The 13,099-nt window shown below is 31.3% G+C and overlaps 1 protein-coding gene across 1 annotated transcript in view; it reads right to left on the bottom strand.

The window, feature by feature from the left end:
- Positions 1 to 240: 240 nt before the first annotated feature.
- The window catches only part of LOC132744546 (polyamine-transporting ATPase 13A3-like), a 64,874-nt gene continuing 52,015 nt past the window's right edge, over positions 241 to 13,099 (bottom strand). The window contains exons 24-32 of the mRNA XM_060733297.1: positions 12,546 to 12,698; positions 11,971 to 12,067; positions 11,211 to 11,283; positions 7,561 to 7,666; positions 7,511 to 7,519; positions 6,489 to 6,634; positions 5,173 to 5,261; positions 3,129 to 3,218; positions 241 to 2,458 (exon numbers count right to left, since the gene is read on the bottom strand). Coding sequence (XP_060589280.1) covers positions 2,231 to 2,458; positions 3,129 to 3,218; positions 5,173 to 5,261; positions 6,489 to 6,634; positions 7,511 to 7,519; positions 7,561 to 7,666; positions 11,211 to 11,283; positions 11,971 to 12,067; positions 12,546 to 12,698 — 991 coding nt within the window. The 3' untranslated portion in view covers positions 241 to 2,230. The remainder of the gene's footprint in view (positions 2,459 to 3,128; positions 3,219 to 5,172; positions 5,262 to 6,488; positions 6,635 to 7,510; positions 7,520 to 7,560; positions 7,667 to 11,210; positions 11,284 to 11,970; positions 12,068 to 12,545; positions 12,699 to 13,099) is intronic.

Genomic DNA, 13,099 nt, shown 5'->3' with positions numbered 1-13,099 from the left:
TTACAATACCTAATCATTAACTAACAATTTCTTAATAAATGGAAATAACAAAATATCATAGAGTACACACTTCATAAAAATCTCAATACCTGTCAGTTTAAACAGAAGTTTATAGTTCACTGTAAAGAATCATCATGCCAATTTTCTTCATGATTTATTCTAATTTTTAAGATTTATTTTGATTTTTTAAATATATTCTAATTTTCATGATATATTCTAATTTTTACATGATTTTTTCTAATTTTTAAATGATTTATTCTATTTTCTATAATTTATTCTATTTTTTGTTGTTGTTTTTTTCTTTTGAAAATTTAGAAAGGAAATCTACTTTATAACAATATTCATAGTAAACAAATAAAGAGATTTACCGCATACTGTCTAATAGTAATACACACCCCTTTCCCTAATAAACGCCACCACCCCTACTCATTTTCGACAAAGAAAACTGAGGTACCAAGTCAAGCAGGTTATTACAAATCAGAGGACATTATCACAAATCAACACAGTTGGTGTTTCCCGTATAAATTATCGAGAGGAAAATACCCTCCCCCAACCCCCCTAGGAAAAGATACTGCTACTAGGCTTATATAAGAATTTAATTAATTAAGTCTTAGGCACTTGAAATTCACAAAAAAAAGAAGACAAAAATGTGTCTAAAAGAAACAAAAATAGCAGTTTATAAGGTAAAAAAATAGTAATTACTTAGTATCAATTAGGTTAATCAGATTGTAACGAGTTGAAAAAATGGTAATTAAACAGTTATCATTATCAGTAGTCCTATCTGACATCTTACATAAACAGCATTTTATTAACCAGCAATCAGTGCCGATGATACAGATGTGGGGGCTGATATTTGGTCTGCATGCATAGACTCAGTTGTCCCCCCCCCCCCAAGCAGACTCAGGGATAATTGTGAATATTTGCATTCTTTCTCAAAAAATTTGATTTTTATTTTTGTAACCAATCTTGAGCTTCCAAGTTTAGAAATTTTTTAACAAGATCCGAATTTCAATTCTTGAAATATGCCAAAAACTTGTTTCTGATTTTAACTAAGATAATGTAAAATTATTTAGATGGGTTTTTACGTTGCACCAACACTGTAAACGTCATATGGTAACTCTACAGCTATACTGCAGTAGGAAGACGTCAGGTATCCCTCTACGCCGTGTTATTTTAGGCAAGAACACGCACCAGAGTAGGAACATCTATTTTCCATATGTACAACAGTTAAGTTGCAAACAGAAACTGCCTAATTTTTTTAACCAAAAATAGAACTTAAATAATTAAAGGTGGGTTTTGTAGAGAGTAGTGGTATGAATTTCAACTGTGACAAGTTTATAAAAATTAAAACATTAAACAACATTAAACGTCCCTCATATCATATATACATTAACATAAAAATAATCACCATCTAAAATGGCTCTATGAGCATTATATATGTTTAGCCAATATGACTGATTTAAATGACATTATAACATTATTTTTGACAATAAAACTGACACAGTAACATATATTAAAGGGACTCCGCTGAGATTTTTTAACAAGACAGGACTTGATGCATTTTCCTGAGATTTGTGTATGATTTGATATAGGTCTGGATCATAAACTTGTGTACAAATTTTCCGGGGCCATTCCCTCATCCAATTATTCAAGAATTAATTTTCCATCCAATTTTTCAAGAATTAATTTTCAGGGACCATTCCTTCATCCAGTTTTTCAAGAATAATCATTTTTATTGTGCAAAATGACCCAAAATTGAAAAGCGTTGCAATGCTTTCCATTCAAATAAGGCTAAGAATCACGCAAAAAAATCAATATTCAATTTAATTATAACAAAATTTCTTTATTATCCTTTACAGATTTTTCCATTTTATGTGCTTCACTTGATCTACTTAATCAAATTTCATGATTTTAGGCTTTTTGACCTCAGTGGAGTTCCTTTAATGAGCATGTTTTACATCATGTCTTTAAATAGAATAGTTTTCAACTATATTTAGAGAAAAAAGTGCAAAAAGGTAATAACTACAGCATTGACCTTTTTGCACTCTTAGCACTAACTTATTGATAAAATACAATGTAATAATTTGTTAAAACTTTCTTAACTGAATATTTAACATGGTATAAATATTTGTGAACCAAATCCATAAATATTTTTTAAATTTGCAATGTTTCCGTAAAGTAAATTATCAATATTTTTAACAAATAGAAATGGACTGGAAATTATCCTATGTCATCTAGTGACAGTAGCATCAGCTTGCATGTTGTCTAGCATTATACTTGTAGGATCCGCATCACCACAAACTGTTGGTGCGTAAGTCACCTGACCTACAGGTGGCCAATCAGCAAGTACCAATTCACGCTCTACTCTCTTGTATGCAGACTGACTCTTCTTTGGTCGTAGACACTGGACACAACGTTTTATACAGGATTTCATTGTTTTGTTGTCAGTTACAAGGTACTGTAGAAAGAAAAAAATATGGTGAATTAAATTAGTCTTAACAGGGTAAGATAAATATTTTGAGAGTTACACTAGAGCTATCACTAAAGTAAAGATGATTCATACCCCTCCCCCCCGAGCATCCTTAACGTTTTGAAAAATAAGTGGTCTGAAGCAAAATTATTGCAATTAATTGCCTCTCTTCCAGAAACCATTTTTCTATTTTAAGTAACTATGACCTTGACCCCATGGGTCCAAAAGTAATCCTAACTGGGGCCTTCATACAAGCTTGCTTATTACCAAGTTTGATAACATTATCTCATTCCTAACTCTAGTTACTGTCTGGAAAACATTTTTCTAATTTTTTTATTACAGTGACCATGACCCCAGGAGGTCAAAAAGCAATCCCAACTGGGACCTTCATAAAAGTTTGCTATATACTAAGTTTGATTACAATGTCTCATTCTTTGCTCTAGTTATTGTCCAGAAACCATTTTTCCATTTTTAGTAACATTGACCTTGAACCCTAGGGGATCAAGGGCAATCCCAACCAAGATTTCCACATAAGGTTGCTGCATACCAAGTTTGATCACAATAACTCATTTCAAACTCTAGTAATAACAAAAACAACACCATAAAGTGATGTACCACACAAGGACACATAAAAAGCATGCTACTGTGATATACTCACCTCTATAATAACTGCAACAATAAAATGAGCCGCAACTATTGTAAGGAGGAGAGCCCTAAACATCACAGGTTTCTGGTCTAGTCTCATCAGCTGCAAATAACAACACACATCTTATATATTAACCCGCTGAATTTACGTAATGGATCTGACCTGCTGCTTGGAATTTGGAACAGTCCATTCAATGTTTCAGGACTTCAACTTGTGTGGTGAAGGCTCTGAGGTGCACCTCTGTGCGAAATTTATGACACAACTTAGCACCTGGGTAGAATCAGTTCACTAACCTTTCTAAAGCTATAGCTTCCTTACATGAAAATTCATGTAATGTATAGCTTCCTCACATGAAAATTAACAAGAGCTGTCACAGGAGACAGCGAAGCTCGACTAATAAAATGCTGGACGCAGTAAGGAGGACAAAACTATGAAAGAAAAATCAATTATGTATAATTAAGTATTAAGTTATAGTTAAAATATAACATTTGTTAACATAAATTCCAAGAGCAAGGGGAATAATTCTAGAAATAGTCATGCAAGAGTTATGGACCTTGCCACACAACATTTGTGTAATGATAAGAAATATATATTTGAAGTTTGAAGTAGATATCTTAAAAAATAAAGAAGTTATTATATTTCTTAAAGAAAATCCTGAGTTCAAAGGGAGATAAATCTGTAAATATTGCTTCAAGAGTTTATGAACATTGTCACATAAAATGTAAATGATTATAAGGAATAAGTATTTGAAGTTTGAGGTAGATACCTTTAAAAATAAAAAGTTAAAATAAAAAATAACATTTTCTAGTAAATAAATCTAAGTTTATGGGGAGATAATTCTTGCGATATTGGTGCTAGAGTTATGAACCTTGTCACATAAGATGTGGATGATGATAACGTAAATATATTTGAAGTATGAAGTTGATCCCTTTAGAAATAAAATAAGTTACAGTAAAAAATAATATTTTGTATGGAAAATTCTAAGTTCAAAGGGAGATAAATCTAAAAATATTGCGTGCTAGAGTTATGAACATTGTCACATAAGATGGGGATGATGATAATGTAAATATATTTTGAAGTATGAGGTTGATCCCTTAAGAAATAAAGAAGAAAACAGTAAGAAATAGTATTTTTGAGGGGAAAATTCTAAGTTCAAGGGGAGATAAATCTGAAAATATTGGTGCTAGAGTTTTATGACCCTTTTGTCACATAAGATGGGGATGATGATAAGGTACATATATTTGAAGTATGAGGTTGATCCCGTAAAAAATAGTATCTTTAAGAAAAATTCTAATTTCAAGGGGAATAAATCAGAAATATTGGTGCTAGAGTTATGAACCTTGTCACATACAGATGTGGTTGATGATAAGGAACATATATTTGAAGTTTGAAGTTGATACCTTAAGAAATGACAAAGTTATAGTGAAAAATATTTTACTGCACCAAAACTTTAATCTAAAATCTGGACGCGGACGCCGACGCCGGGGCGAGTAGGACAGCTCTCCATATACTTCGTATAGTCGAGCTAAAAAGCACATGAAAATTTAAGTAGTGTATAGCTTCCACACATAAAAATTCAAGTACATGTAGTGTATAGCTTCCACACATAAAAATTCAAGTACATGTAGTGTATAGCTTCCTCACATGAAAATTCACACAAATAGTGCATAGCTTCCTCAAATGAAAATTATGTAGTGTATAGCCTTAACACAAAGCTCTCAAGTAAGTGAATCGTTTCCCAATATTAAATATTTCAAGTAGTGGACGACTTCTTCGCATGATTTAAATTCCCGCCCTTTTTGCAATACTTGAACCAACAGTGGTTAGAGAAAAGTAATTAAAATGAATTGACCTTGACCACTTGGCCTTATAGGCCCCACTTACCATATGAGTGGAGATTATCTTTTCAAACACATGACTATTTAATGAAATGTATTCCGTTTTTTTATGGGTTTCAAATTAAAGTCATATGATTACAACAGTATAAATACTGAAACAATTTTTTTATGCAAAGAAAATTTAACATTTCTATATTTGTAAAAAAGTATCAACTTACTGTAAAAAAGTCCATTAAAGGTTTCCATGGCAACAGTACTAAGCCAGCAGAAAACGCAGTTAACAACAATAGACTAGCCAGGTATGGAACTGAAAATACAGACAAGAAGAGTTAAAATATTACCTCTGAATCAATAATAAAGAAACATTACAAATGATTCTGATAAAACTGTTTCCAACTGGTATATATCAAACTTGACAATAAAATTTAAGCAACTTATTGGCAATGAATGAATTTAAAACTTGCAATAACGTTTTTATTTTCCTTCTTGAATTTTTTTTTAGAATTTTTATCACCTCATAATAATGTAATAGATTTAACCTTTAACCTGCTAAAGTTCTGAACTGAAATTGTCCATATTTGGAACTGTCCATTATCAATTTCAGGGATATCAAGCCCACAATATAGAGCCTGGTTCAGACTGCATGGATGTTCAATCTGGCCTGGCTCTATATTGTCATTTTTACTTACAGAAGGTTTAAGTTTATTGTATTGAAACATTCAATTCTTCTTTTTTTTCCTAAACATTAAACTTAAAATATCCAGTAAATCATAAAAATTTTAACACATTTTACATAATTAATCTAGATATTACTTAACTTTATGTAAAATTTTGGAAAAATCTTATTATCCAGTAAACAATATGTTCAAAATATTCCTTAAATTCTAAATAATCAATCAACTTCAGCAACAAAGATCCAGTAAAATATAAAGATAAATATTCAACACATTTAAATTTTTTAGTAAATTTTAGTTTTCATAGAGATAAAATTCAAATAATCAAATAACTGTATTCAAAAATATATGGTAATGATGATATATAATAGGTATCAGTTTTAGAACTAATATGCAAATTAAAGCGATAATTTCCACTAGTGTGAAGGTATTAAAACCCATTTAAAATACTGCATGTTTGTAACATCACTTTTCATTGGATAATCATGACGTTCATATAGTTTTATATACACAGCTGTTGTCAATTTATAAAGAAATCTTCCTTTTTTCTCTAAAAAATTATTCTTGCTGTATCATAAATTTATTCTAAATATTTCTGACAGGTTATATGTCCATATATAAACAGTTCTTTGCAATATAGGGTAGTGTAGTGGCCCAGGTCATATTTCCAAAAAATTGTTTATAAAGGGCCATATTACCAGTCAAAAAATCAAGAGGGCCAAAATGGCCCTAGATTGCTCGCCTGACCCATTAACCTCATCCAAGCAATTACTTCGACAAGCATCCTGACCAAGTTTGATAAGCTAAAAAATTGTAACTTATACAATAATTATAAACATGTATATTAAAACATTATTTACCGTTGGTGTATATACGTTTCCTGAAAGGTGGTCCCTTTGAGAAGACGAACGCTACAACAATGTATTGAAATGATGATGATATAAATATCACTGTACTCTCCCATGATACCTTCATTTCTCCACCTTCTGGTTCTACAACCTCATACCTTTTAAACAAAATAATAGAGGATATTTGTTTGTTTTGCATGTAAGATTGAAATATATTTCACTGAGTGAACACCAGATGCAATATTTATATGAGTGAAAATAGAATAGCTGGTGTTCATGGGAAAGCATGAAATATAAAATTGTCTTTACTTTTATAATGGTTTTTGTTATCAAATCATATATACTGGTACATAAGACCGAACTCTTATAAGTCAGGGTCTCAATTTTATGTAAAAATTTATGGTATTTCGATAAGTATTCTTTAACAAGATGTGTTAGACTTGCAATAAAATTTAATGGTTAATTTTCAAGGGATATATGATTTCTTTATAAAACTTGACGAGTCAAAGATTATGTATAAAAGAGATAAAATAATTCTTTGCAAATCAATTTAACCTATAAAATGTTTAGCTTATAATATTTACAAATACAAATTAAAAGTGAAAATTATCTGAATACAGAGACCCCCAGCCACTTTTCTGCAAAGGTCCCTTTTATCTTTCATACTTCTAAAAAGCTTCTAAAGAGATAAACTTAATCACAACACTTTATCATTTTCTTTTTTTCAAAGCCAGCAAATTTAAGAATGAAAGAAAGGAAATCTGTCTTTGTTTTCACAGTGCTAGTATCATACATGTGAACTCTCCCACTTTTAGCAGGAGACTCCCACTTTCTGCAGCCATATTATCAAAGATTTTTCTTAAAATAAGGGGTATTTTCACTAATTAAAAAAAATCTCCTTATTTTTGATGTCAGAACTTCCTTCTTTGTTTATTGAAAATTCTAAAATCTCCCTCTTTTTTGAAGAAAAATCCCCCACTAGATCATCAAAAAAAGTTCACATGTGTGCCAGTATACTTTATTAATATATTTACCATGATTGACTTTTTTCAAGGTATAACAAGTGCGAGTCTGGCGCAAGAACGCTGCACAGAATACTTGTAGAAGTATAGATAATAAATTAGATGGTTTCACAAGTGACCCCTCCGGTCTCTGAACTGATAATCGTTCATATGACTGCGTATATCCCACTGAAATACAGAAAATAAATGTTACATTAAACTGTTTTAATGACATTAAATATAGTATGAACTTCATATCAAATTTAAAAATACATAACATTTGTCAAAAATTTATAAAATAATAAAGATAAAGTATAGATAAAATAAACAAACAATAAGTTAGTGGCTACATGTACATGTACTTCTTTCTGTCTTTATTTCTTTCTTTCTTAAAACCTTAATAAACCTGCCATAAATATAAAAAGACTGTCCCACACTTTTTATTAATCAAACATTACAGGTAATTTCTAACGGATATTCATAGAAATTCAATAGGGCAATGTGAGTTATTTCATATAAAGTAAATTATAATATAGGAAGGAATTACGGCAAAATGTAAACTTATTTTGACTTTCAACTTTTCATTTACTACATGTATAATACCATTGGATGGGCATAATGTCACATAAAAGAAGATTACAGATTCCGTTCGTTATCTTTTTCAAAAGAATATAGCTTATCTATTTTTATTACGTAATTTTCATCACTCATCAATAATCATGCAAAATTTCGACATAATGATATAATTCCTCTGACACTATTAACAACAATGTTCAGATACTTACTAAGTACAGCAATGGTTGTGGTAATTACAAGATCTATATACAGGAACAATGTTAGATACTTACTAAGTACAGCAATGGTTGTGGTAATTACAAGATCTATATACAGGAACAATGTTAATATACTTACTAAGTACAGCAATGGTTGTGGTAATTACAAGATCTATATACAGGAACAATGTTAATATACTTACTAAGTACAGCAATGGTTGTGGTAATTACAAGATCTATATACAGGAACAATGTTAATATACTTACTAAGGACAGCAATGGTTGTGGTAATTACAAGATCTATATACAGGAACAATGTTCAGATACTTACTAAGGACAGCAATGGTTGTGGTAATTACAAGATCTATATACAGGAACAATGTTCAGATACTTACTAAGGACAGCAATGGTTGTGGTAATTACAAGATCTATATACAGGAACAATGTTCAGATACTTACTAAGGACTGCAATGGTAGTGGTAATTACAAGATCTATATACAGGAACAATGTTAAGATACTTACTAAGTACAGCAATGGTTGTGGTAATTACAAGATCTATATACAGGAACAATGTTCAGATACTTACTAAGGACTGCAATGGTAGTGGTAATTACAAGATCTATATACAGGAACAATGTTAAGATACTTACTAAGTACAGCAATGGTTGTGGTAATTACAAGATCTATATACAGGAACAATGTTCAGATACTTACTAAGGACAGCAATGGTTGTGGTAATTACAAGATCTATATACAGGAACAATGTTCAGATACTTACTAAGGACAGCAATGGTTGTGGTAATTACAAGATCTATATACAGGAACAATGTTAAGATACTTACTAAGTACAGCAAATGGTTGTGGTAATTACAAGATCTATATACAGGAACAATGTTCAGATACTTACTAAGGACAGCAATGGTTGTGGTAATTACAAGATCTATATACAGGAACAATGTTCAGATACTTACTAAGTACAGCAATGGTTGTGGTAATTACAAGATCTATATACAGGAACAATGTTCAGATACTTACTAAGTACAGCAATGGTTGTGGTAATTACAAGATCTATATACAGGAACAATGTTCAGATACTTACTAAGGACAGCAATGGTTGTGGTAATTACAAGATCTATATACAGGAACAATGTTCAGATACTTACTAAGTACAGCAATGGTTGTGGTAATTACAAGATCTATATACAGGAACAATGTTCAGATACTATACTAAAGGACAGCAATGGTTGTGGTAATTACAAGATCTATATACAGGAACAATGTTTCAGATACTTACTAAGTACAGCAATGGTTGTGGTAATTACAAGATCTATATACAGGAACAATGTTCAGATACTTACTAAGGACAGCAATGGTTGTGGTAATTACAAGATCTATATACAGGAACAATGTTAATATACTTACTAAGGACAGCAATGGTTGTGGTAATTACAAGATCTATATACAGGAACAATGTTAATATACTTACTAAGTACAGCAATGGTTGTGGTAATTACAAGATCTATATACAGGAACAATGTTAATATACTTACTAAGTACAGCAATGGTTGTGGTAATTACAAGATCTATATACAGGAACAATGTTCAGATACTTACTAAGGACAGCAATGGTTGTGGTAATTACAAGATCTATATACAGGAACAATGTTCAGATACTTACTAAGGACAGCAATAGTTGTGGTAATTACAAGATCTATATACAGGAACAATGTTCAGATACTTACTAAGGACTGCAATGGTTGTGGTAATTACAAGATCTATATACAGGAACAATGTTCAGATACTTACTAAGGACAGCAATGGTTGTGGTAATTACAAGATCTATATACAGGAACAATGTTCAGATACTTACTAAGTACAGCAATGGTTGTGGTAATTACAAGATCTATATACAGGAACAATGTTCAGATACTTACTAAGTACAGCAATGGTTGTGGTAATTACAAGATCTATATACAGGAACAATGTTCAGATACTTACTAAGGACAGCAATGGTTGTGGTAATTACAAGATCTATATACAGGAACAATGTTCAGATACTTACTAAGGACAGCAATGGTTGTGGTAATTACAAGATCTATATACAGGAACAATGTTCAGATACTTACTAAGGACAGCAATGGTTGTGGTAATTACAAGATCTATATACAGGAACAATGTTCAGATACTTACTAAGGACAGCAATGGTTGTGGTAATTACAAGATCTATATACAGGAACAATGTTCAGATACTTACTAAGTACAGCAATGGTTGTGGTAATTACAAGATCTATATACAGGAACAATGTTCAGATACTTACTAAGGACAGCAATGGTTGTGGTAATTACAAAGATCTATATACAGGAACAATGTTCAGATACTTACTAAGTACAGCAATGGTTGTGGTAATTACAAGATCTATATACAGGAACAATGTTCAGATACTTACTAAGTACAGCAATGGTTGTGGTAATTACAAGATCTATATACAGGAACAATGTTCAGATACTTACTAAGGACAGCAATGGTTGTGGTAATTACAAGATCTATATACAGGAACAATGTTCAGATACTTACTAAGGACAGCAATGGTTGTGGTAATTACAAGATCTATATACAGGAACAATGTTCAGATACTTACTAAGGACAGCAATGGTTGTGGTAATTACAAGATCTATATACAGGAACAATGTTCAGATACTTACTAAGTACAGCAATGGTTGTGGTAATTACAAGATCTATATACAGGAACAATGTTCAGATACTTACTAAGGACAGCAATGGTTGTGGTAATTACAAGATCTATATACAGGAACAATGTTCAGATACTTACTAAGTACAGCAATGGTTGTGGTAATTACAAGATCTATATACAGGAACAATGTTCAGATACTTACTAAGGACAGCAATGGTTGTGGTAATTACAAGATCTATATACAGGAACAATGTTCAGATACTTACTAAGGACAGCAATGGTTGTGGTAATTACAAGATCTATATACAGGAACTGCATGTCACCAAGGTTTACACCATACTACAAACAAAAAATACATAAAATCTATACCTAGTTTTTGACATTCCAAAATATAAAGTTTTTAAACTATATACAAAAGATCAAAACAATGACCAAACAATAAACCATTAACAAGAGCACAGCTGATTTTTATTAGGGCAATTAGCCAATTACCAATTTTGACAGAAACTCTATGTTAAAAAGGGACATAACTCCAGAAATATACCCATCTGATTTATGCTCCTTGTCAAATAGCTGCAGATCCTTGTGATAAGCAAGCATTCCAAGTTTCATGATGATTACTTTTGAAATGTTTAAATAATGAATGTGCTAAATTTAAGTTTTGGTACAACAACGGTGGTACAGTGATCCTTATCACTTTATTCTTTTCCCCCTGAACAGATAAGCTTAATATTCCTGAATAAAACTCACAGATATTATGTGTTATATGTTTAAATAAGACAATTTGTCACCTTAGTGCATTAATGGGTTAAAGGATTAACACCTACAATATTATATAAAGAGTTAATCTGTTATTGCACTAAGGTGATGAATTATTAAATATCATAAGTGTAACATTAATAAGTTGGGGTTTTTTAAAACTGAATCTCTCACTTTTTTAAATTAATTTTATTGGCAATAATAATAAATCTAGAGAGCTTAAGATGAAAGTTTGGAATTTAAAGAAAATTCTATAAATATACTTACAGTGTAAAGAATCATCACAGATATAAACTGTATAAAACTGTACAAGGCCATGTATTTAAAACATCCAAACGACGTTACCAAAGCGCCCCTGCCTTCCCTAGTATAATAAATTAAAATATCAAACACACAGTTTACATACTGTTGTAATACATGTATTGTACTTGTCTTTCTCAATGCTTAGCAAAAACAAATCAAACATTATTATTAAACATTATTTACTTAAAGCTTTACTGTTAACATATTACTATATAATGTGGTACTTTTGTGCATCTATTCAATTAAGAAGAACCAAACACCTGCTATAAGCTAGCTTGACAGCTACATAGTATTATACAATTTGCCCATTAATAAGTCACTCATTTTTAATACTGAGTAACACACGTGTTTGATTGGTCAAGAATGTTTCCTTGTAATACACATATCTCATTAGTGTGACCAAATATTTTATATGTGTTTACTTCATATTATAACACATGGGTCATAAACATAGTTTCGCACAGCACATATCCTATTAGTAACAACATATGTTACATGTGTTTACACATGGGTCATAAAACAGTCTTGTATTAACATACCTCATTAAAGTGACTACACATTCTATATGGTTGACTCTAGATGTGAAGGGAGCCGCTACAGATGCCTCGGCCTCAGACAAAGATATCCCAGCATGAGCCGCCTTTAATGCCTCACAATCATTAGCCCCATCTCCACACATACCTACTATATACCTGTATACAGAAAAAGTTAATATTTACATCAGTGAGTTGTGATAGTGACAAATATGGTAGCAATTTAAACTTTCTGCACTGATCTCAATGTTGAATTACCTAAAGTTTTAATTTTCAAAACTTTTGTTTTATGGTTGCACCAACACTTTAAAGGTCATAATATAAAGACTTTCCAGCTTTTACTGGTGGAGGGTTATCTCAGGTGCCACTCCATGCATTTATAATTCCAGGCACAAACAGAAGCACCTGAGTAGAACCTCTAATGTTTCAAAGCTAGCTGGAAACTTCCTCACATTAAAGAACCCAAGTCCCTGGCTGGACTCCAACCCATGGAGGTAAGGGGCTAGTGGTTTGAAGTCAACGACCTTAACCACTTGGCAGTATCAAAATTTTAATTTAAA

The sequence above is a fragment of the Ruditapes philippinarum genome, unplaced genomic scaffold (assembly GCF_026571515.1).
Source record: "Ruditapes philippinarum isolate M1 unplaced genomic scaffold, ASM2657151v2 ctg8989_1_1_1_1, whole genome shotgun sequence".
Lineage (NCBI taxonomy): Eukaryota > Metazoa > Mollusca > Bivalvia > Venerida > Veneridae > Ruditapes > Ruditapes philippinarum.
This window is presented reverse-complemented; position numbering and strand designations above follow the sequence as displayed.